General features: G+C 43.0%; 1 protein-coding gene across 3 annotated transcripts in view; it reads left to right on the top strand.

The window, feature by feature from the left end:
• The window catches only part of stat1a (signal transducer and activator of transcription 1a), a 59,979-nt gene that overhangs the window by 32,843 nt on the left and 2,993 nt on the right, over nt 1-24,143 (top strand). For 2 of the 3 annotated variants that reach the window (XM_080734355.1, XM_080734354.1), the window contains exons 10-24: nt 745-837; nt 1,511-1,570; nt 4,264-4,284; nt 4,645-4,735; nt 4,907-4,948; nt 5,098-5,187; nt 6,770-6,868; nt 7,065-7,200; nt 10,472-10,527; nt 11,647-11,738; nt 12,654-12,793; nt 14,055-14,140; nt 16,058-16,160; nt 20,688-20,763; nt 20,952-21,048. In XM_080734355.1, coding sequence (XP_080590481.1) covers nt 745-837; nt 1,511-1,570; nt 4,264-4,284; nt 4,645-4,735; nt 4,907-4,948; nt 5,098-5,187; nt 6,770-6,868; nt 7,065-7,200; nt 10,472-10,527; nt 11,647-11,738; nt 12,654-12,793; nt 14,055-14,140; nt 16,058-16,160; nt 20,688-20,763; nt 20,952-21,048 — 1,282 coding nt within the window. Of the gene's footprint in view, nt 1-744; nt 838-1,510; nt 1,571-4,263; nt 4,285-4,644; nt 4,736-4,906; nt 4,949-5,097; nt 5,188-6,769; nt 6,869-7,064; nt 7,201-10,471; nt 10,528-11,646; nt 11,739-12,653; nt 12,794-14,054; nt 14,141-16,057; nt 16,181-16,343; nt 16,416-20,687; nt 20,764-20,951; nt 21,049-24,143 lie in introns of those variants that run through there. The other variant, XM_080734356.1, reaches the window with a different exon arrangement.

The following is a 24,143-nucleotide window of genomic DNA, read 5'->3' on the forward strand; positions in this document are numbered from 1 at the left end:
AGTACGGTATTACACCTCTATACCACCCTGCTGGCCAAGTACGGTATTACACCTCTATACCACCCTGCTGGCCAAGTACGGTATTACACCTCTATACCACCCTGCTGGCCAAGTACGGTATTACACCTCTATACCACCCTGCTGGCCAAGTACGGTATTACACCTCTACTCCACCCAGCTGGCCAAGTACGGTATTACACCTCTATACCACCCTGCTGGCCAAGTACAGTATTACACCTCTATACCACCCTGCTGGCCAAGTACAGTATTACACCTCTATACCACCCTACTGACCAAGTACGGTATTACACCTCTATAACACCCTGTTCAACAGCCTGCTGGCCAAGTATGGTATTACACTTATTTAACAACACCCTACTGGCCAAGTACAGTATTACACCTCTATATCACCCTACTGGCTAAGTACGGTATTACACCTCCTACAGCATACCCAGCTTTATCATCAATTCTAAAATAAATGGGACCATATTATGTTCACAAAATGCATATCATGGTCATTGAAACAAGACTTTAAACTAGCGACAGGAACCATACAGTATGTATGACAATGTTTATTAAGGTAAGAACATTCTTAATTCTGCGCAACTTCCCCCACTGGTGTGTGTATGTTTGTGTGTGTGTGTGTGTGTGTGTGTGTGTGTGTGTGTGTGTCTGTGTGTGTGTGTGTGTGTGTGTGTGTGTGTGTGTGTGTGTGTGCGTGCGTGCCTGTGTGTGTGTGTGTAGTTCCATGGTGGTAGAGAGACAGCCCTGCATGCCAACTCACCCACAGCGCCCTCTGGTGTTGAAGACGGGAGTGCAGTTCACTGTGAAGCTGAGGTCAGTGTGCACGCACACACACATGCACACATACATACACACACACACACACACACACACACACACACTCACACATATGCACACACACACACGCACGCACGCACACGCACGCATACGCACACATGCACACACACACACACACACACACACATACATACACACACATTTGCACGCACACAGCTACAGTGTTTTTTATAAAGACAGTTAGGTCAGGAACCCTCACGTCAGAGTAGATTGAACCATTTATTGCAACAAATGGTTGTTAAAGGGCTCCATGTTCTGAGATGATCCCAGAATTTTGTCCAAGCGGCCTGATAGGCTAAATCAGGGAATGCACAAAAAAAAAGTACATTGATATTTTAGCTTGAATCAGCAGACATAAATCCCAAGTACTCTGATCAAAAGGTGGAGGCTGGGGTGGAGGAGGAGGCAGCAAAGCAGCAGCAGCAGCAGATCCGAAGCTTTGGATCAAAGACCAGCAGAGCTATAGTGAATACAAGTATTAGTATACAAGCACAAGTATTTAAAGGAGCCTCCCTTACTAAGCGAGAGCTCTGGTTGGATTAGACAGTGTGATTTAATGATTAGGAGGAATAGGAAAGGATCTGACTGACTGCTGGGACTCATGTGTCCTTCATAAACTAACGCTGTGCTTCATTTCTCTTTGCTCCAGGTTTCTGGTGAAGCTGCAGGAGTTCAACTACCAACTCAAAGTGAAGGTTTCTTTTGACAAGTACGTTAATATATGCTAATATATGTTAATATATGCTAATATATGTTAAAATATGCTAATAATGTATTGTTGTTATTATTACTAGTATAAGACACCTCAGGGCGACAAGCGACCTCACCCTAAAGGGTGAGGTCACACCACAGTGATGTGGACATCAGGGATCTCCATTTATGGGCATGAAAGAGATTTGTTCCCCCTGGCATCACAGGGCATTATTAATACTAGACGCTGAGCGTCTAGTCGGCGACCTGGCCAACTCGGGAACAATGTAAATAGGGAATGAATGCCCCGCCCTTTAATGCAAACCCCATTATACCTGTTGTCATAGGACCCGTTTTGACCATCTCAGTGATGTTACTAGGTTTTCAATGTAATGGGTCCCGGGACCCACAGGTGGTCATTCAAATGGGTCCCAGAAAAGTTTTATGAGTCCTCAATACAATGTTTTCGAGCGCTGTGAGCTTGTAGATCGGCTATTTTCAAAATGTTTGCCTATTTCTTATATTTATTTTACAATTTGGCTAATGTTTGAACTTAGAACTACTAAAACTACTAAAACATGTGCCCCTAATGAATTTGGGCGCGCAAAATGGCGTCGGACGTCGGTGGAATCAAAACATTGACGTTTCTATCGCCTGTTTAAGACTTTCTACGTGGATTTTATTTGAGTTAACGTAGGGTAAAGTAGGATGCTTTCACCCATGAACAATGGTGGTGTCTGTGGAATTTTAAAATGTTTTTCTTTTACCGCGACCCGGTAAATTATTTTAACATGGACTCCAATGGAGGCGCATCCCCGGGACCCCAGGACCATGACATGAATGAGTCCCTGGGCGACTTGAATGAGTTTTTGATGCAGGATGCGCACGAATGACATCACTGCCATCTGTTTGCCTGTGTCCATTTATGCCCATATATGGAGATATCTGGATCTGTCTGTCAGTCTGTGTCCATTTTATGTCCATATATGGAGATCACTGCAGATACAGTTCTGGGTCCATTTTAGGCCCATATATGCCCATATATGGAGATATCTGTCTATCTGCGTCCATGTTATGCCCATATATGGAGATCTCTGTATTTGTCTGTCTGTGTCCCTTTTATGCCTGTATATGGAGATCTTTGTGATTCTGCATCCATTTTATGCCCATATATGGAGATATCTGTTTATCTGCGTCCATTTTATGCTGATATATGGATATATCATGCCCATATATGGAGATATCTGAATGTCTGCATACACAGTGCCGGTGTAGGACCCGTTTTGACCATCTGTTTGCCTGTTTGTCTGTATCCCTTTATGCCCATTATGGAGATTTCTGTATCTGTCTGTGCCTCCGACTGTGTTGCAGACACAGTGCCGGTTCCCCCCTAATGCAAACCCCATATATGGGCATAAAAGGGATTCTATTAGTCTGACATCACAGTGAAGCCAGAGCGTGATGTCAGAGGGGAAAACCCATTCTGTTAGAGTGGTTCGCCTGGCATCTAGGGCTGTCCTCGACGCAGGATTTATCAAGTCGATTCGAGTCGCGGGGGTTAATCCGACGCGTCGACGAATCGTTTATGTAAAAAAAAGGGAAAAAAAAGGAAAAAAAAGTGGTGCTTTAAGCTTTTAAACCACATCAACGTAATACAATAAAACAGCAATATGTTTTAAGCCTTTAAAGTGAATTAGATCCATGAACTACCGTGCATATTGAGACATGATAGCGGTGGACACTGGACATTAATGACGATAAGATTGCGTCCAGCCGTGTGTAATTGTGAATTGTGGAGCAGAGTAGAACAACGGAGGAGAGAATAATGCATCTCTTTGACAGCATGTCGTGTATTATTTCCACAAGTTGTATTTTCTCAGAGCACCGCTGCTGTATCAAAAGAGCTATGTTGCCGATCTGGTGCGAGATAATAAAAAGAAAACAGTTCGCCCGTCGCTATTCCTCAGCCTGAGTCTGAGACCACTACACACCCACGGCAGTGAAAGTGAAAGCGCATCGCGCTGGCTCTGCTGCTTCTTTGGCCAGCTCTCAAGTAGAATAACAACACGTTGACGCATTTCCTCTCCAAGCGGTTAACTTCAAAATAAGAGCTCCCTGTCATATGATCAAGGCAACTTTCAAGTCACGTGAACTGATTTTATTTTTAAGTCTAGTAGTAGGAAGTATGGACTCAATAAGAATTACATGACAGTCACAGTCCAGCGCTCTCATACCGCACCACAGTAACTGGTGTGATAAAAAAAATTATATATTTTTGACGGCTCGACTCAAACAATTGGCGTCGATTCCGGGGGCTTAAAACGACGCGTCGATTCGTCGATTTTTAGAGGACAGGCCTACTGGCATGGCATCACAGTGACATCAGAGCATGGCAAAACCATAGACCGTAAAAATGTGTACACGTCTACACGTGGACAAGCTGTGACGTTTCTCATAGTACGGTCGCAATTATTAGTATAATATGTGTTTGATAAGCATGCTTTTGTTTAGCCTGGTTAATAAACCAGACTGCACAACACCACCCCCTGGCGGAACACGCAGTGAGGAATTAGTATGAGCAACGCCAGGCTAGCTTTCGTTATGTTTATTCTAAACGTGTGTGTGTGTGTGTGTGTGTGTGTGTGTGTGTGTGTGTGTGTGTGTGTGTGTGTGTGTGTGTGTGTGTGTGTGTGTGTGTGTGTGTGTTTGTAGGGATGTCACTGAAAAGAAAGGGTAAGTTCCTCTTTTGTTCCTGTTAAATGTGTCAATGGTCTTGTTGTTTTATTGTGGTCAGTTAACAGTTACTGTATTGTTCTGTGTGATGTTCTTTTCGATTAGCACCTAGTCAGTTAGTCAGCCGCCTGTTAGAGCGTCAGTGAGAACGCCCTGACGATCTGGACCAGAGCTAGGATTGACACACACACACACACACACACACACACACACACACACACACACACACACACACACACATTCACAGGGAAGGCAGTTGAGAACATGAGCGGTTCCCTAGTTGGTTATAGTATTGTTGTTATATTAATGTTATGCTACGTAACGTTATATATATATACTTTTTTTTCTTTTGTATTGTAGTTTCCGTAAGTTCAACATCCTGGGGACCAACACCAAGGTGATGAACATGGAGGAATCCAATGGCAGCCTTGCAGCAGAGTTCAGACACCTGGTAACAACACTGGAAATACTCTGATTACTTTTACTCAGCTTACTTTTACCCGAGCTTCCGAAATAAGGACAAATAGCACGGCACTCTGCGATTAAATAATTGTTTAATGGCTCGGTGTGTTAAAATAACACCTGGTAACAACACTGACCACTTTTCCTCTCATCATAACAGCAACTGAAGGAGCAGAAAGTGACGGGGAACCGGACCAATGAGGTGAGCTTTTACTGGAGCTGAGTTGTAGTTATGTTGTTGTGTTGTAGTTCCATTTTTGTGTTGTAGTTCTATTGTTGTGTTATAGTTCTATGTTTTTTTTGTAGTTCTATGTTTTTCACGTCGTGTGTGTGTGACTGTGTCTATTTCAGGGTCCTCTCATTGTCACAGAGGAACTCCATTCCATCTGCTTTGAGTCACAGCTGCAGCTCAGCCAATCAGGGATCGACATCAAGCTGGAGGTGTGGCCTCTGCTACTAACACTTCACATGGACATACATCATTGTTATAGCAGTGTTTAAGACTCGATATGGCCATACTTTGGTGACATCTTATAAGCGCAACATAAATTTAGAACTATGTTTGAAGGCTGAAAATCTAGTATATAATAGTTAAGGCCCATTCCCACTGGGGCCAGATACAGATATAAATCTAGTATATAATAGTTAAGGCCCATTCCCACTGGGCCAGAAACAGATATAAATCTAGTATATAATAGTTAAGGCCCATTCCCACTGGGGCCAGATACAGATATAAATCTAGTATATAATAGTTAAGGCCCATTCCCACTGGGCCAGAAACAGATATAAATCTAGTATATAATAGTTAAGGCCCATTCCCACTGGGCCAGAAACAGATATAAATCTAGTATATAATAGTTAAGGCCCATTCCCACTGGGCCAGAAACAGATATAAAATACATGTCTCCATTGAAGTGAATGAGACTGGACTACCATCCACTTCACTGGACACACATATGTTGTATCTGCAACAGATACAACATATCTGTGTCCATTGAAGTGGATGATAGTCCAATCTCATCCAACAGAGACATACTGTATTTTGTATCTGTATCTTGCCCAGTGGGAATGGGCCTTAACTGTATGTTACTGTACATCAGGGGTTTTCAAAGTGGGTGACGGGGCACCCTGTGGTGCCGCGAGGTAATTTGATAATATTTGGAATTTATTTGGACACTTGAAAAAATATTTAGTATAATTTTAAAAGTACAAAGTTATTGTCAGTCAGTTCTAACCAAAATGGCTATTATCTCAACGTTTTGCTCGCAACATATACACTAAAATATCGTCACTGTCGGGCAGAAACCTTGTATCTCCAAGTTTCAAATGTGTACGTCTTTTGGCAAAGCAAATCCCTGCTTCATCATACAAGACTGTCGCACAAAACTAGTGAAAACAGCCGATCTACAAGCACACAACGCTGTTTTCACTAGTTTAGTACATTTCATAGATGATAAATACAAAACAAACGGTTTTGGACATACAAGGTTTCCACCCGACAACGACGATATGCCATAAATATAAGGTGCTGGGAGTGAAAATTATAATGTAGGGGTGCCTCGGATTAAAACAATATTTATGGGTGCCCTGAGTTTGGGAACCCAAACTAACTGTAACTGTATGTTACTGTATGTTCCAGACCTTGTCTCTACCAGTGGTGGTGATCTCTAACGTCTATATTACTGTATGTTACTGTATATAACAGTAACTGTATGTTACTGTATATAACAGTAACTGTATGTTACTGTATCTTCCAGACCTTGTCTCTACCAGTGGTGGTGATCTCTAATGTCTATATTACTGTATATAACAGTAACAGTATGTTACTGTATCTTCCAGACCTTGTCTCTACCAGTGGTGGTGATCTCTAACGTCAGTAACAGTATGTTACCGTATATAATAACAGTATGTTACTGTATGTTCCAGACCTTGTCCCTACCAGTGGTGGTGATCTCTAACGTCTATATTACTGTATATAACAGTAACAGTATGTTATAATAACAGTATGTTATGTATCTTCCAGACCTTGTCCCTACCAGTGGTGGTGATCTCTAATGTCAGTCAGCTGCCCAGTGGCTGGGCCTCCATCCTCTGGTACAACATGCTGTGTACCGAGGCCAAGGTACATGCACAAACACACACGCACACACACACACACACGCACACACACACACACACACACACACACACACACACACACACACACACACAATTCACCCACTGTGTTTACACCTGCAAACCTGTGAAGTGACAATAAAGATGAATAAGGAAGTGTGTGTGTGTGTGTGTGTGTGTGTGTGTGTGTGTGTGTGTGGTAGAACCTGCGTTTCTTCGTCAACCCCCCCACAGCTTCCTGGTCTCAGCTGTCAGACATTCTGAGCTGGCAGTTCAGCTCCGTCACCAAGAGAGGACTGAGCTACGAACAACTCAACATGCTGGCTGATAAACTGCTGGGTTAGTCATGATTAACTCATCTACTGACATTTTTAATGCCATTTTATACTGATATCCCGCCATAGGTCTCCATAGACTTACATGTAATTTATAGTGCACAGATCATGCACGCCCATGCACAGATCATGCACCATGTTTGTGTAGTTTGTTCACAGCTTTCAAACAAAAAAATCCGATTTAAAATTCGTTCAGGCATTCTTGAGATAATAGCCATTATGTGTTACATGTTACTAGCCTACAGCCCCCTGCGGGGGCCTGGCCCCTTTGTGTGTGTGCCTGTTAGCCCCCCTTGGTGTGAAGCAGACAGACTGTGATGTTGCTCTCTCTGGAATTGCCCCCGGACTGGGAGTGCGCTGCTTGGTGACGCCCATTTGTGATGTAAATCGCATCACAGGACAAAGCCGCCTACAGGCCAAAATTTGGGAAAATATTTTAAACATTTGGGGATTATGAGAAGTAGAGACACATTTGAAGGTGATAAAGTTGATGTTGGGCAAGGTACATGCGTTATTGATTTTTGTATTATGTTTTTTAGACAATTGAACAACTGCTGAACGTGGAGTTACAGACGGACAAACATACACACTATTTTTTGGGGCGATTCTAATTAAGGTTGTGGGATATAAGCAAAGATGGCTGCCCTGTATGAAAGATGGGGTTGTATGGGGGTGGAACATGCAAAATCGCGATTGAAATCATGTTTACTAGATTTAATGGGGTCCAAAAATAATTAAAAAAAAAATCTTTTTTTTCCCAAACTCGTCATACTCGTCATAAGCAGAGTGGACACATAAATATAACTCGTCAAACTAGTCATAAGCAGTGCATGAGTTAAAAAATTAAAAAATATCTGCCACAGATATTATTTTTTTTCTGTATCTACTAGGGATGGCCAAATGGAGATTTTTTCTTAACCGATAACCGAAAGGCCTTATCAGTTAATTAACCGTTAACCGTTAAGGAAATGTGTTCAAAATGCGCTATTTTAGCGATTTAAAAAAGGAAAATACACCAGTTTTTTCCCCATAATAAAGTGCCATATTTACACATTACAAACAATAAAACTAGGAGAAACAAGAATACAAATGTTTTCTAAAAGAAATGTGTTTTTGCAAAGAAACGGTGGGATTGAAATGATCAGTCTGTAATGTGATGCGCTTTCGCCAGGCACGTGCGCACATACAGCAAAGGGGGCTGGAGCCCTTAACTTTTATCAACAGAATTGTCCACCAAAAGGCCCTTCAGCCCATGCCTCTCTAACATTCTGTGCACTCCCTGGCTATCGCCTAACAAAACAGACGCAGCGAGATGCTCGCATGTAGAGCAATAACTTTCAATCGTATGACTTTTGGAATGGTTGAATCAGCTAAACGTGATGTCCATTTCATTAATTTTCTTCTCTCTCGCCCGTGTTTTGTGTGTGCTGATGCAGCGATCATTGAATTTGCGACTCTGAGCTGTGTTATTTTCGCATATCCTACTCTGTAACCAAGACGACTTTAGCGTTCCTCACGTCATCAACATGTAACATTAGAAAGTTGTGTTTTAAGCTCTTCTTAACTCATTGAGTGCCTATCCCGAATTAGTTCGGGATATATTATCGCATCCCAGAGTGCCTATCCCGAACTAGTTCGGGATATTAAAAAAAAAAAAAAAAAAAAAAAATTGAAACATTTTTTTTTGAATTTTTTTTTTTGGACCCCATCAAATCTAGTGAACATGATTTCAATCGCGATTTTGCATGTTCCACCCCCATACAACCCCATCTAACATACAGGGCAGCCATGTTTGTTTACATAACATGTAAAACATAATGGCTATTATCTCAAGAATGCCTGAACGGATTTCCAATCGGATTTTTTTGTTTGAAAGCTGTGAACAAACTGCACAAATCCACTCCAATGCAATCCAGGATTGCATTGGATTTTTTAGAGCTCATTCTTCTCTGTTTTTTTCCCATGCATGAGGTGTGCAAGGTTTAATCGTGGCTAAATTGCCGAAAATAGATCTTCTAAAATGCTTGGTAGCCAATAGCTAACTTCAAGCTAACTTCATCCTCTTCCTGTACATGCACAAAGGAAAGTGTTCAGGCATGTCATGGCTGCAGGGCTTCAGCATATACCAGCATGGGAAATGGGATTTTCTATGGCCACTGGGCGCCCTCTAGTGGTGAAAAGGTGGCACTCAAAGAGTTAAACAGGATTCAATGTGACGGGGGTCTGTTTTGTAAAATCCAATCGACGACGGAGCATTTGTTGAACAAGTCAGCGTGTACGACTCCAAAATCAAGCAGCGTCGCAGACTCGCAGTTGCGTGAATGCATGGATGTTACACAGACATTGGTGTCCCAGAAATGTGTGACCACAGCGCGTATAGTTGCATGGTTGATGACTTGATGTTGCGTAGATATTGGTGTACGGGGCTTTTGGTGTGACACATGGGTTGATTTCCTTTTTCTTTTCTTTTTTATCGGTCAAAATTGACCGTTAGTGCTTACCGGTAACCAATTTCTTATCGGTTTAACGGTAACGGTTAACCGTTGGCCATCCCTAGTATCTACCATCCACTTGAATGGAAATATATCTGGAGAAAGATATTTTTTTATCTGTTATCTGGCCCAGTGGGAATGGGCCTTAACTCTTTCAACACTTCCAATGCCAATTACATCCAGGAACGTGATAGGAATTCCGGCGGTACAGCGCCATGGCCCCGTTATCACGTCCAGGGACGCGTTGGCTGGTTACCATGGTTACCAGGTAAACAGGTGCTGCTGTAGCCACTGGTGAGCGAAAGAACGTCATATCCCAAGCGTTTAATCTTTAATGTTCCTATTGCGCTGCAAAGAAACGGCTTTATCTCGGAATCTACTTCCAAAAACGCTTTGATCGCAGAGAACCCCTTTTTTTCTCACAGAGACATTGGGCCGCGACGGTCGGCCGCAGTTATAATTTTTTATTTCCGTTTGGAACATACAACATTTAGCTTCCGTGGATCTTCAAAATAAAGTGCAAGTGAATGGCCTCACTCTGTAGCCAAATAATTACAAGAATAATGGCATCCCAAGTGTTAGTGCCATGTTTTAATCACGTTTTGTTGTTGCTGTGCCAGCCATTTTCAGCGTTTTCACTTTTCTTTAGAGACCCAAATAATTTTGCCCTAAGGGAGTCTTACTGTTGTTTATTCTGTCTGTCTGTTGGATGTGTGTGCGCGTGTGTGTGTGTGTGTGTGTGTGCGTGTGTGTGTGCGCGTGCGCGTGTGCGTGTGCGTCCAGGTCACAAGGCCCAGAGGAATCCAGAAGGACAGATTCCATGGACCAAGTTCTGTAAGGTACAACGCACAAAGACTAGATATATTCAAATTTTGTCCAAATGTTTAAACTAGACGAGAGAGAAGAGATCCAGTAGAATTAAAATACATGTTGTGCTCTGAAAATAGCAGATCTAGAGATCAAATCAAACTTTATTTGTACAGCCCATTTACAACAGCCCAAAGATGACCAGAGTGCTGAACATGGTAAACACAAAGCAATTAGCCCTTCACTAAGCCTCTCCCAATGCTTGCTTAGAATAACTTCTTGATTGCCAAGGATTGCCTTTTTTGTGAGGGGCTTAGTGAAGGGCTAATTCAGAGCATCGATAAAGAAACTTGAACAAATAATATGCATTGACACAGAACAAAAATGTGCAGAGTTATAAATCTATATACAACTAAAAGCAATAGAGAACGAAGTAGTTTTAAGGAAGGATTTAAAACCCCAATGGACTGGGCTGATCTAACGCAGAGGGACAGAGTTAGAGTAGAGATGTTCCAGAGCCTTGGACCAGCGGCCGAAAAGCTACTCCTTATTGGTTGAAAAGCACATTCACCCCTACTCCTTATTGGTTGGAAGAGTTTCCAGAAGTATCTTGTTTTTTTTTTGTTTTTTTATCCCACAATTTTGTAACTGTTTTTCACCCAGTGCCAATTGCCTAAGGCAAGCTGTAATCCTGGGCTCTGCTCTCTACCAACCTGGGGAGAGCCCTGAACAGAGCTCATGCTTCCTTCAGTGCGTGAGGAGTGAGCAGGCCGCTTCTTATCACCTGACAGGGGGGAGTTTCCCCGGTTGGACGTAGCGCGTGGAAGGAACACATTATTCCAACCAGTTCCTTTCCCCTCCATCAGGCGCCCCGGCTGGCCAGGGGGAGGCAGTATAGAGACCAGGATTACTGCATGGGTTTGTGAGGGTATCTACCCTAGGAGACACGGGGAGAACATGCAAACTCCACTCCACACTCGCCAACTTGTTAGGCTTTTGTTGCTTTTTCTCAGGTCCGATTAAAGTTCTTGTTCTTCCGTGTGTGTGTGTGTGTGTGTGTGTGTGTGTGTGTGTGTGTGTGTGTGTGTGTGTGTGTGTGTGTGTGTGTGCGTGTGTGCGTGCGTGCGTGCGTGCGTGCGTGTGTACAACAGACAGTGAACGAGAAGAGCTTTCCGTTCTGGTTGTGGATCGAAGGCATTCTGGATTTGATCAAACGTCACCTGCTGCACATCTGGAACGATGGGTCAGTCATCAATCAATCAATTAACCCATTGATCAACCAATCAATTCACCCTTTGCCAGCCTTTCTGATTGGTCCCTGACTGATTTGTCCCGCCCTGGTTCTGCCTTTTTTATGTTGAGTTTGCTAAAACAAATAAAAACATTTATAAACATGTCCAGTCACTCTGCTGCACCTGAGAGGCTCCTTTTGACTGAAACCAAGTTTAAAATGAGAATTGAACACAGAATAACAATAAGAAGCAACTGAATGTCAATGGTAGTGGATGGAGAGAAAGGACTTTTGTCACACCAAGACACAGCAACCAATGGGTGCGAAGAGAGGCGGGACAACGGGCGGGACTTGACAAAGGGTGAATTAACCTCATATTTTTCTCCATCGATTATTTGACTGCTTATTTGATCTCTCTCTCTCTCTCTGTCTCTCTCTCTCTCTCTCTCTCTCTCTTTCTCTCTCTCTCTGTGTCTCTATGTCTCTCTCTCTCTCTCTCTCTCTCTCTCTCTCTCTCTCTGTGTCTCTATGTCTCTCTCTCTCTCTCTCTCTCTCTCTCTCTCTCTCTCTCTCTGTGTCTCTATGTCTCTCTCTCTCTCTCTCTCTCTCTCTCTCTCTCTCTCTCTCTCTGTGTCTCTATGTCTCTCTCTCTCTCTCTCTCTCTCTCTCTCTCTCTCTCTCTCTCTGTGTCTCTATGTCTCTCTCTCTCTCTCTCTCTCTCTCTCTCTCTCTCTCTGTGTCTCTATGTCTCTCTCTCTCTCTCTCTCTCTCTCTCTCTCTCTCTCTGTGTGTCTCTATGTCTCTCTCTCTCTCTCTCTCTCTCTCTCTCTCTCTCTCTCTCTCTCTCTGTGTCTCTATGTCTCTCTCTCTCTCTCTCTCTCTCTCTCTCTCTCTCTCTCTCTGTGTGTCTCTATGTCTCTCGTCCAGCTCCATCATGGGTTTCCTCAGTAAGGAGAGAGAGAAGTCTCTGCTCAGTGATAAATGTCCAGGAACCTTCCTGCTGCGCTTCAGTGAGAGCAGCAAGGAGGGGGCCATCACCTTCACCTGGGTGGAGCACGATATATATGGTAATATAACATCACCTTCACCTGGGTGGAGCACGACATATATGGTAATATAACATCACCTTCACCTGGGTGGAGCACGACATATATGGTAATATAACATCACCTTCACCTGGGTGGAGCACGACATATATGGTAATATAACATCACCTTCACCTGGGTGGAGCACGACATATATGGTAATATAACATCACCTTCACCTGGGTGGAGCACGACATATATGGTAATATAACATCACCTTCACCTGGGTGGAGCACGACATATATGGTAATATAACATCACCTTCACCTGGGTGGAGCACGACATATATGGTAATATAACACCTTCACCTGGGTGGAGCACGACATATATGGTAATAACACCTTCACCTGGGTGGAGCATGACATATATGGTAATAACACCTTCACCTGGGTGGAGCATGACATATATGGTAATAACACCACCTTCACCTGGGTGGAGCACCACATATATGGTAATATTACACCACCTTCACCTGGGTGGAGCATGACATATATGGTAATAACACCACCTTCACCTGGGTGGAGCACGACATATATGGTAATATAACACCTTCACCTGGGTGGAGCATGACATATATGGTAATAACACCACCTTCACCTGGGTGGAGCACGACATATATGGTAATATTATTATGACATCACCTTCACCTGGGTGGAGCACGACATATATGGTAATAACACCACCTTCACCTGGGTGGAGCATGACATATATGGTATGATTACACCTTCACCTGGGTGGAGCACCACATATATGGTATGATTACACCACCTTCACCTGGGTGGAGCATGACATATATGGTAATATTACACCACCTTCACCTGGGTGGAGCACCACATATATGGTATGATTACACCTTCACCTGGGTGGAGCACCACATATATGGTATGATTACACCTTCACCTGGGTGGAGCAACACATATATGGTATGATTACACCTTCACCTGGGTGGAGCACCACATATATGGTATGATTACACCTTCACCTGGGTGGAGCAACACATATATGGTATTATTAATATCCTACATATCATTTACAGCTCTCATTTCCATCTCTTCACTGGTTTCAGCAAGAAGTTTACATTCCAGCTGTTATTTGTGTGTCCTCCGTTTCGTTATGTGGGTCGCCACCACTATGTGTTCACTGCTGTGTGTGTGTGTGTGTGTGTGTGTGTGTGTGTGTGTGTGTGTGTGTGTGTGTGTGTGTGTGTGTGTGTGTGTGTGTGTGTGTGTGTGTGTGTGTGTAGGTAAACCAGTGTATCACTCCGTAGAGCCCTACACAAAGCGTGAGCTGACGGCTGTGTCACTGCCTGACATCATCAGGACATATAAGGTATGAACACACACACACACACACACACGCGCGCGCGCGCACGCACGCACGCACGCACGCGCACACACACACACACACACTAGAGACGGGACGATAATCGTTATTATCGTTTATCGCAGGGGGAAAAAAAAACACTCACAATCAGTGATGTTAATAGGTTTTTAATGTAATGAGTCCCGGGACCCAAGAGGGGTCTTTCGGATGAGTCCCAGGGATATTTTATGGGTCCCACAAAAATTCAACGCGTCATGTCATTTTTGACAAAGTGCAGCATTTAACTTGAATTGGTTATTATATGGTTATGTTCATCTTACGTAGAAATGTGTCTGAAAGAAATGAACCACAATTCCAAATCTTACAATTTTAATACTTCCAAATAGTCATGTGACGGTTTGATTTTTTTAATACCGAACCGGTAATATCGGATGTTGACCACTTGGGGGCGCAGATAGAAGCTTTTACCGAGTCTTCATAATGAACAGCCACCTGTTATTTTATATACATCGATAATATATGGATCTTCTCAGTGAGATGATGTCTCCTGTTTGTACTGTTACTGCTTCTATGGAATGGGGGAAATGCTCTGCCGTGCTTGTGTTTGCTCTGCTGTACAGAGAACCAGTGGACTGGGTCAAAAACAGTGGATTGGGGTTGCTTGTAGATCGGCTACTTTTGTTTTGAACGGTTGATCATAGAGGGACGTGCCGCCCCTCTATGGATGCGGGAGGGCAAGGCACAGGCGGCCGCGGTAGTCCGCTGCCCCGGCGGACCACCAAATGGACGGCGCCGCCACAAAAACACTATAATCAATCAAACAGTTAGGCAGCCTAGGCTACATACATACTGTCTCAGATAGCATACATGCTAGGCTAGCTTGCTTCCTCCGTGTTGTAGTTGAGCCAATAAAGGTTATTTGACCATGTTCACCACGACGTTAATCGTCGCTATTGTTGTAAAGACGCAATGAAGACCTGTGTGGCTTCTAACACGTTGTCCAATGTCCACCACATCTATAAACAATAGCGCGTGTATCCAGTTGTTATTGAATGAAGAGGACAGGGGGAGAGGAGGCGGGTCGCTGTCTGAGCAGTGAGCAGTGAGCTGCAGTGTAGAGACGTGACGTCACTTTTCTGCGCCGTGCCCTGCCATACACGTTCTGTGGGGGAACCATTTTTGGTGTATCACCTAACACGCTGTGCCACTATGGTCAGAGAGCGGCCCGGTGCTACGCTAAAACTCAGGCACCCATTGAATTCTGTGACCATGCAGTGGCGCACAAAATGGCGTCGTGGATTCAAAACACAGACTGTCGTTAGTTTTATCGTCTGTTTTAAGACTTTCTACGCGGATGTCATTTGTGTTAACGTTGGGTAAAGTAGCATGCCTTCACCCATGAACAATGGTGGCGTCTGTGGACTTTTTAAAATATTTATTTTTTTCGCGACGTGGTAAATTATTTTAACGTGGACACCAATGAATGCGTCAGAGACGTGTGACGCGCACGTAATGACGTCACTGCACAATAATCACAATTCACCTTTTATTTGCAGAGCTGCATATCCGGTACCATTTAAATCCTTTATAATTGGACCTGGAAATGCCATACTTTGTTACAGTGTTTATTTTTACTCTACCAAATCTCCGTCTACTGAAGAAGATCTGCAATGTTTGGCAAATGTTGTCCCAGGAATAATGGATGTTGGCAACAGTGTGATTATCCTGATAATATTTGTAAATCGCAATTATTTGGGTCACATTATTTGGTTGTGGTTTAGATGTGGGGACCTACTGCCATTCTGACACACACACACACACACGCACGCACGCATGCACGCGCGCGCACGCACACACATACACATGCACACACACACACACAGACATAACCGTAAATCATGCTGCATTATCATTGCTCACCAGGTGATGGCAGCAGAGAACATCCCAGAAAACCCCCTGATGTTTCTTTATCCTGATGTTCCTAAAGACAAGGCCTTCGGGAAGTACTACCCTAAGATTACTGATGGTGAGTATTAATACTCTAAAGTACTACCCTAAGATTACTGATGGTGAGTATTAATACTTAAAGTACTATCCTAAGATTACTGATGGTGAGTATTAATACTTACTACCCTAAGATTACAGATGGTAAGTATTAATACTTAAATACTACCCTAAGATTACTGATGGTAAGTATTAATACTTAAAGTACTGATGGTGAGTATTAATGCAGTAACAGTTAATAAGGTGTTGACACCACAGGTTGCCCACCTGCCCTGGCAGCTACATGAATAAGTGTAAGGGGAGAACCACACATTTGTCATTAATATACCTTTGAGTTGTTGGTTGGAGACATTTTTATATTGTTTAATATGTTGTCTATCAGCTCCAGAACCCATGGAACTGTGGTGGAATTCAGATCAATCAATAATCATGAGACAATGAGGAGACAAGACATTATATTAGGTGGTGGTGGTGGTCAGGTTTATGTAAACATGATATCATGGACAGAAGTACAATTATCACTCTGGGCAGTGGTAAAGTAGTTCTGCCAAGAAGAATGGTCAAACACTAGAATTATACTGTGTGGCTTCAAGGCCTCTGGAACAAGCTGTACCATAACAAGATAGGCTTTACCAAAACAACAGTTACTGATGCCTACTGAAGGCCTCTCTACTCCTAACTATCAAGTATTAGTATCATCATAAAGACCTAGATATTAATATAATCAGTGAATACATGATCTACTCCAGGGGTCCTCAAATACAAATCTTGAAGGTCCAGAAATATTTTTTTGAAACAGGTCCGGGTCCGAAAAAAAAGGCGAAGGCGAAATAAGGGGCATACATTTGTACTGTATGTATGTATGTTTATTATAATCATTAGAATTGTTTATTTTAATTATTATTAGTATTATTATTATTATTATTATTAAGGAACTTTGGAAATCTCAGTTGGAACTGTTACCCCTGCTACCCGATGCCGGATAAGCGGTTGAAGATGGATGGATGGATGGATGGATAATTATTTATGCATGTAGAGTAGGCTACATTATTTACCACTTATTGTGTAGCAATAAAACAATGGCGTATAGTTTAATTATTGAAAACTAAAGAGCCTAAATGCAATAAATGGTGCATTTATATAGCACTTTTGATCCAAAGCGCTTTACAGAGATTGTGCATTACATTCACCCATTCACGCACACATTCATACACCAGTGGCGGAGGAAACCATGCAAGGCACCAACCTGCTCACCGGGAGCAATGTGGGGTTCAGAGTCTTGCCCAAGGACCCTTCGACATTAACTCAGGGGGAGCCCGGATTCGAACTGGGATCCCTTCGGGAACCCTTCGTGCTCTAATAACGGTTTCTCTACCCCTGAGCTATGCCGCCTATATTAGGCACACACATATTAGGCTTGTCGTTCAGAATGGAAAATAAAGTGGAACTTAGCCTGAGGGGGAGAGGATTACTTGACATTCAGTTGACACACGTACTGCACAAGCCAGACTGTGCTGATTGACTATGTCAAATGACCGGTCAGGGTCAACGAGTCATAGTTATTAACCTAACACAGCCTAGGATAGCTGGCAATAATATGCGACGACACATCACATTGTTAAAGACGCATGATCACGCATCGCGACCATTTCTCGTCTAATGCAAGCAGTTGGAGCCTTACATCGTGGATTTTAATGTGTTGCTGTTGTCCTCTCCAATTGAACAGTCAAAGGTAGAAGATCTCTAAGTTATTAATCCAGTGGGAGCAATGGTTTCCAAGAGGTTTTAGCTACTTTTTTCAGGCAGCGAGCGGCATGAGTGGAGAGGGGAGGGGAGGGGGGGGGGGGGGGGGGGCAGCATGGAGAGCAGACTGCGTCGGAGGGAAGGAAAACCTTTGATCTACAAGCCCACAGCACGTTGCATCCGCAACGCTTTGTGGGCTTGCAAATTGGCGGAGGGGTGTGTCTTGTGAGCCTGTGTATGTGTTTGAGCGAATGAGCACATACACACACCCACGCACACACACACAAACACACATCACACACAGCCAGTCCGACACAACTATGCAGAGACTTCTCAGAAATGTGACGCGGTCCGGTCGGAGGTGCGCCGCGGTCCGGACATGGACCGCGGTCCGCCTATTGAGGACCCCTGATCTACTCTATAACGTCACACATAATCAATCATGATAACCTCTAATCTACGACAGATGTGGAAAATAATATGTTGTGTAATATATTGTTTAATATGTTGTCTCTCAGCTCCAGAACACATGGATGTGGAGGATAATATGTTGTGTAATATAATGTTTAACAGCTCCAGAACACATGGATGTGGAGGATAATATTGTGTAATATAATGTTTAACAGCTCCAGAACGCATGGATGTGGAGGATAATATGTTGTGTAATATAATGTTTAACAGCTCCAGAACACATGGATGTGGAGGATAATATTGTGTAATATAATGTTTAACAGCTCCAGAACACATGGATGTGGAGGATAATATTGTGTAATATAATGTTTAACAGCTCCAGAACGCATGGATGTGGAGGATAATATGTTGTGTAATATAATGTTTAACAGCTCCAGAACACATGGATGTGGAGGATAATATTGTGTAATATAATGTTTAACAGCTCCAGAACACATGGATGTGGAGGATAATATTGTGTAATATAATGTTTAACAGCTCCAGAACACATGGATGTGGAGGATAATATGTTGTGTAATATAATGTTTAACAGCTCCAGAACACATGGATGTGGAGGATAATATGTTGTGTAATATAATGTTTAACAGCTCCAGAACGCATGGATGTGGAGGATAATATGTTGTGTAATATAATGTTTAACAGCTCCAGAACACATGGATGTGGAGGATAATATGTTGTGTAATATAATGTTTAACAGCTCCAGAACGCATGGATGTGGAGGATAATATGTTGTGTAATATAATGTTTAACAGCTCCAGAACACATGGATGTGGAGGATAATATGTTGTGTAATATAATGTTTAACAGCTCCAGAACCCATTGATGTAGAGGATAATATGTTGTGTAATATAATGTTTAACAGCTCCAGAACCCATTGATGTAGAGGATAATATGTTGTGTAATATAATGTTTAACAGCTCCAGAACCCATTGATGTAGAGGATAATATGTTGTGTAATATAATGTTTAACAGCTCCAGAACCCATTGATGTAGAGGATAATATGTTGTGTAATATAATGTTTAACAGCTCCAGAACACATGGATGTGGAGGATAATATGTTGTGTAATATAATGTTTAACAGCTCCAGAACACATGGATGTGGAGGATAATATATGTTGTGTAATATAATGTTTAACAGCTCCAGAACCCATTGATGTAGAGGATAATATGTTGTGTAATATAATGTTTAACAGCTCCAGAACACATGGATGTGGAGGATAATATGTTGTGTAATATAATGTTTAACAGCTCCAGAACACATGGATGTGTAGGATAATATAATGTTTAACAGCTCCAGAACACATGGATGTGGAGGATAATATGTTGTGTAATATAATGTTTAACAGCTCCAGAACACATGGATGTGTAGGATAATATAATGTTTAACAGCTCCAGAACACATGGATGTGGAGGATAATATGTTGTGTAATATAATGTTTAACAGCTCCAGAACACATGGATGTGGAGGATAATATATGTTGTGTATAGCCGGGGAGCCACAGGCCCAAAAGCTCAAAGAATAGGATGTTACCTGTGATGTCATGACATACTTTTAATTTTTGTTTTTTCTATTAATTTGGTCATCAAGGTCCACAGAATGAGAGGCCTGCTCTGCCGGTAATCCTGCGAAAAAAAGTTATGGCCATTTGTATATTCACTCCATCGACTTCAATATAAAGGAAAGAAACACACCAAAAAAAATATGCTTTAAGTAGCATGTTAGGGGTCAAACTAGGGATTCTTGATGATTCTGAATCCATTGCAAGCATTTGTTTTGCATGAAAAACATTCCTTGGGCTAGAAAACGGACCAAAATAACGGTGAAAAGTGATGACTCATCACTTTTCACAGGTTTGAGAGGCTGAAATCTAGCCCAAGGAATGTTTTTCATGCAAAACAAATGCTTGCAATGGATTCAGAATCATGAAGAACCCTTAGTTTGACCCCTCACATGCTACTTTTTTTGGTGTGTTTTTTTCCAGTATAGTGAAGTCAATGGGAAACTTTTTTTCGCAGGATTTCCGGCAGAGCAGGCCTCTCATTCTGTGTACCTTATTGACCAAATTAATAGGACAAACAAAAATTTGGAGTATGTCATGACATCACAGGTCCTCTCTCATTTTGGCCCAGTGGCTCCCCGGCTAGTAATATAATGTTTAACAGCTCCAGAACACATGGATGTAGAGGATAATATATGTTGTGTAATATAATGTTTAACAGCTCCAGAACACATGGATGTGGAGGATAATATATGTTGTGTAATATAATGTTTAACAGCTCCAGAACACATGGATGTGGAGGATAATATATGTTGTGTAATATGTTGTCTCTCAGCTCCAGAACCCATGGACGTGGAGGATCCAGAGAAAACAGGCTACATGAAGACTGAACTCATCTCTGTGTCTCAAGTGTAAGTTTTATCCACAAACTAGTTGTAACCATAAACAAGTCATAACCATACACAGACATCCTTCCAGACCCCAGGATGTTATATTAATGTATGTATGTGTGTGTGTGTGTGTGTGTGTGTGTGTGTGTGTGTGTGTGTGTGTGTGTGTGTGTGTGTGTGTGTGTGTGTGTGTGTGTGTGTGTGTGTAGACATCCTTCCAGACTGGAGAACTCTATGGGCCTCATGTCTCCAGACGTCTACAGAGCTCTGGAGCAGGCTGTCAGCCCTAAAGACATTGAATCCATGGTAACAACTCATCACTATCAATCAACACTCATCACCACACCACACGTTTCCCAAGGAACTTACTCGGGGGGAAAAGGGGTTTTTGTTAGGAGTAGGGATGCGGTATCGGTACTCGTGGTATCGGTACTCGCCCCGATACCTGCCTATTTTGCGGTATCGGTACTCGTCCGATACTGCTCAAAAAGCGCCCGAGTACCCTGTGTGTTCCGCCACTTCGCCTTTCTCTCTCTCTCTCTCTCAAAGTATCAAAAGTAAAAATACAAAATGTTTGAGCATAGCAGATCTAGAAGATCATGCACAGTACAGGAATTTCCATGGGCTAAACCTGAAAAAAAAGTGAAATGTGTGGCAGTTGTGCCATGTTCTGGGAAAGCAATGCAATTTAATGTGTTGCCAGAAAGTGAGGAACATCTGATAAAAAAAATTAAAAAAACGTAATTTAAAGACATTTTGTATCATTAATTGTACTCGTATCGGTACTCTGTATCGGCGAGTACTCAAAATGAAGTACTCGTAAAAAGTGGTATCGGGACATCCCTAGTTAGGAGCCTATGAATATTACACGCTTCCTGATGATGGGCAAGGTAAATAGGAGGTAAAGACATCCGCGCCCCTTTCGCTATCTCGCAATTCCAACCGGCAGATTGGTCGCACCATGGGTGCCAAACTGCAGATTGGTCGCACCATGGGTGCCAAACTGCAGATTGGTCGCACCATGGGTGCCAAACTGCAGATTGGTCGCACCATGGGTGCCAAACTGCAGATTGGTCGCACCATGGGTGCCAAACTGCAGATTGGTCGCACCATGGGTGCCAAACTGCAGATTGGTCGCACCATGGGTGCCAAACTGCAGATTGGTCGCACCATGGGTGCCAAACTGCAGATTGGTCGCACCATGGGTGCCAAACTGCAGCCGGAAGTTGGGTGGAAGACTGTAGAGCAGCCTCCCAGCAGCTCATGAAGTTCATGAACAAACACTATTTATGAAAAAGTGAGACCTTTAGAACATACTCAGCTCAGGAAAATAAAAGAAGGCATGTCACAATTTTGTTTCTGCTGTGTGGATTTTTGGTGTGTGCACTGTGTCATTTTATAGCAGTATCTAAAGAGCAAAAAGTATGTTTCTAAACGTGCCAAGTATCGCGAGAATATCCACCGTTTCCTGTCTGGGAACCAAATCTCACGATACTTCGGAGACAGAAACGATTATTATTTACTGTTATTATTATCATTTAATTATTTACTGTGCACATCGAAAAGCAAGTGATTGTATAAATACCTTTGATGTGGCTTCTTTTATATTCCTGACAAAGGTCTCAGTGGTTCATAAATAGTTTTGGTTCCAGGTTTCTTCATGAGCTGATCAAGCCGGCTCCATTCACTGATGCGACCGCGGTTTTCCCAACGACCCTGAGCGCAACGGTGGGGCCGCCTATTGCCCATCGGCCCCCACCGTTGCGCTCAGGGACATTGGGAAAACTGCGGTCGCTTCACTGACATGTATTTTATCGCACTTCCGGTGCGAGTTCTGACACCCATGGTGAGCTTCATGGCTGGACATGAAGTTCTAGCACCCATGGTGAGCTTCATGGCTGGACATGAAGTTCTAGCACCCATGGTGAGCTTCATGGCTGGACATGAAGTTCTAGCACCCATGGTGAGCTTCATGGCTGGACATGAAGTTCTAGCACCCATGGTGAGCTTCATAGCTGGACATGAAGTTCTAGCACCCATGGTGAGCTTCATGGCTGGACATGAAGTTCTAGCACCCATGGTGAGCTTCATGGCTGGACATGAAGTTCTAGCACCCATGGTGAGCTTCATGGCTGGACATGAAGTTCTAGCACCCATGGTGAGCTTCATAGCTGGACATGAAGTTCTAGCACCCATGGTGAGCTTCATGGCTGGACATGAAGTTCTAGCACCCATGGTGAGCTTCATGGCTGGACATGAAGTTCTAGCACCCATGGTGAGCTTCATGGCTGGACATGAAGTTCTAGCACCCATGGTGAGCTTCATAGCTGGACATGAAGTTCTAGCACCCATGGTGAGCTTCATGGCTGGACATGAAGTTCTAGCACCCATGGTGAGCTTCATGGCTGGACATGGCACATCCCCGTTGTCACGTGATGTCCCTACCTCCTATTTACCTTGATGATGGGGCAGAGTTGCGTCATAGGATATGACGTTTTTTTCGCTCACCCGCATTTGAGCAATTGCGGCGTCGCACCGCCGCAATTCTTATCGCGTTCTAGGGATGTTATGTTTTCCTTACCAATACGATATCCAATACCAACATCTGCTTAGCAACCGATAGCGATACCAATCCGATACCAGAGAGCATGAAAACAAATATTATATATTTTGAAGTCTGCTGACCGGGGGAAAATGCTCTTATTTTGAAGTCCGTCAAGGGTTGACGTTTGTCCTACCTATAGGGCATTAACGACTTGTGATTTTTGCAAGTCGACTCGACTCAGTAAAAAGTTGAGTTGAAGTCGACTTTATCGTTTGATGACGTCATCACATCACACACGACCCCCCAATTATTTAGGGGGGTCCCCAGATGATTAACATAATGTGAAACATTGTTTTCTCTCTCAACTGTAAACAAACCAACATAAAGTTTAAGTGTATAGAGGGTATCTGCACATTACTAAAGTGACAATTTAAGGACTTTTTAATACCTCTAAAATGACAAATTAAACATTGTCCAAATTGTCAAATATAGAGGCAGAAATTGTGAAAATAGCAGATCTACATGCTCACAACGCCTCGCAACGCGAGGCGTTGTGAGTATGTAGATCTGCTATTTTCACAATAGATAGTTTTTACATTTTTTTCAACTTCGACTTTCTCTGGTGGGAGTCGACTTGTGTAATGAAGTCGACTTGTTGACTTTTTCGTTAATGCCCTACTTGACACATGCACCTGCTTGACGTTAGCTGGTAGCGGCTAGCAGCTGGTAGCGGCTAGCAGCTGGTAGCGGCTAGCAACTGGTAGCGGCTAGCCGCTCTCTTCAGTCACGTGGGTCAGACTGGGACTGGAATGGAACCGCGGCTCGCAGGCGAGTCTAGCTCTGTCTGTGGGCTTAA

Source organism: Nannobrachium achirus, assembly GCF_963921795.1.
Source record: "Nannobrachium achirus genome assembly, chromosome: 1".
Taxonomy (NCBI): Eukaryota; Metazoa; Chordata; class Actinopteri; order Myctophiformes; family Myctophidae; genus Nannobrachium; species Nannobrachium achirus.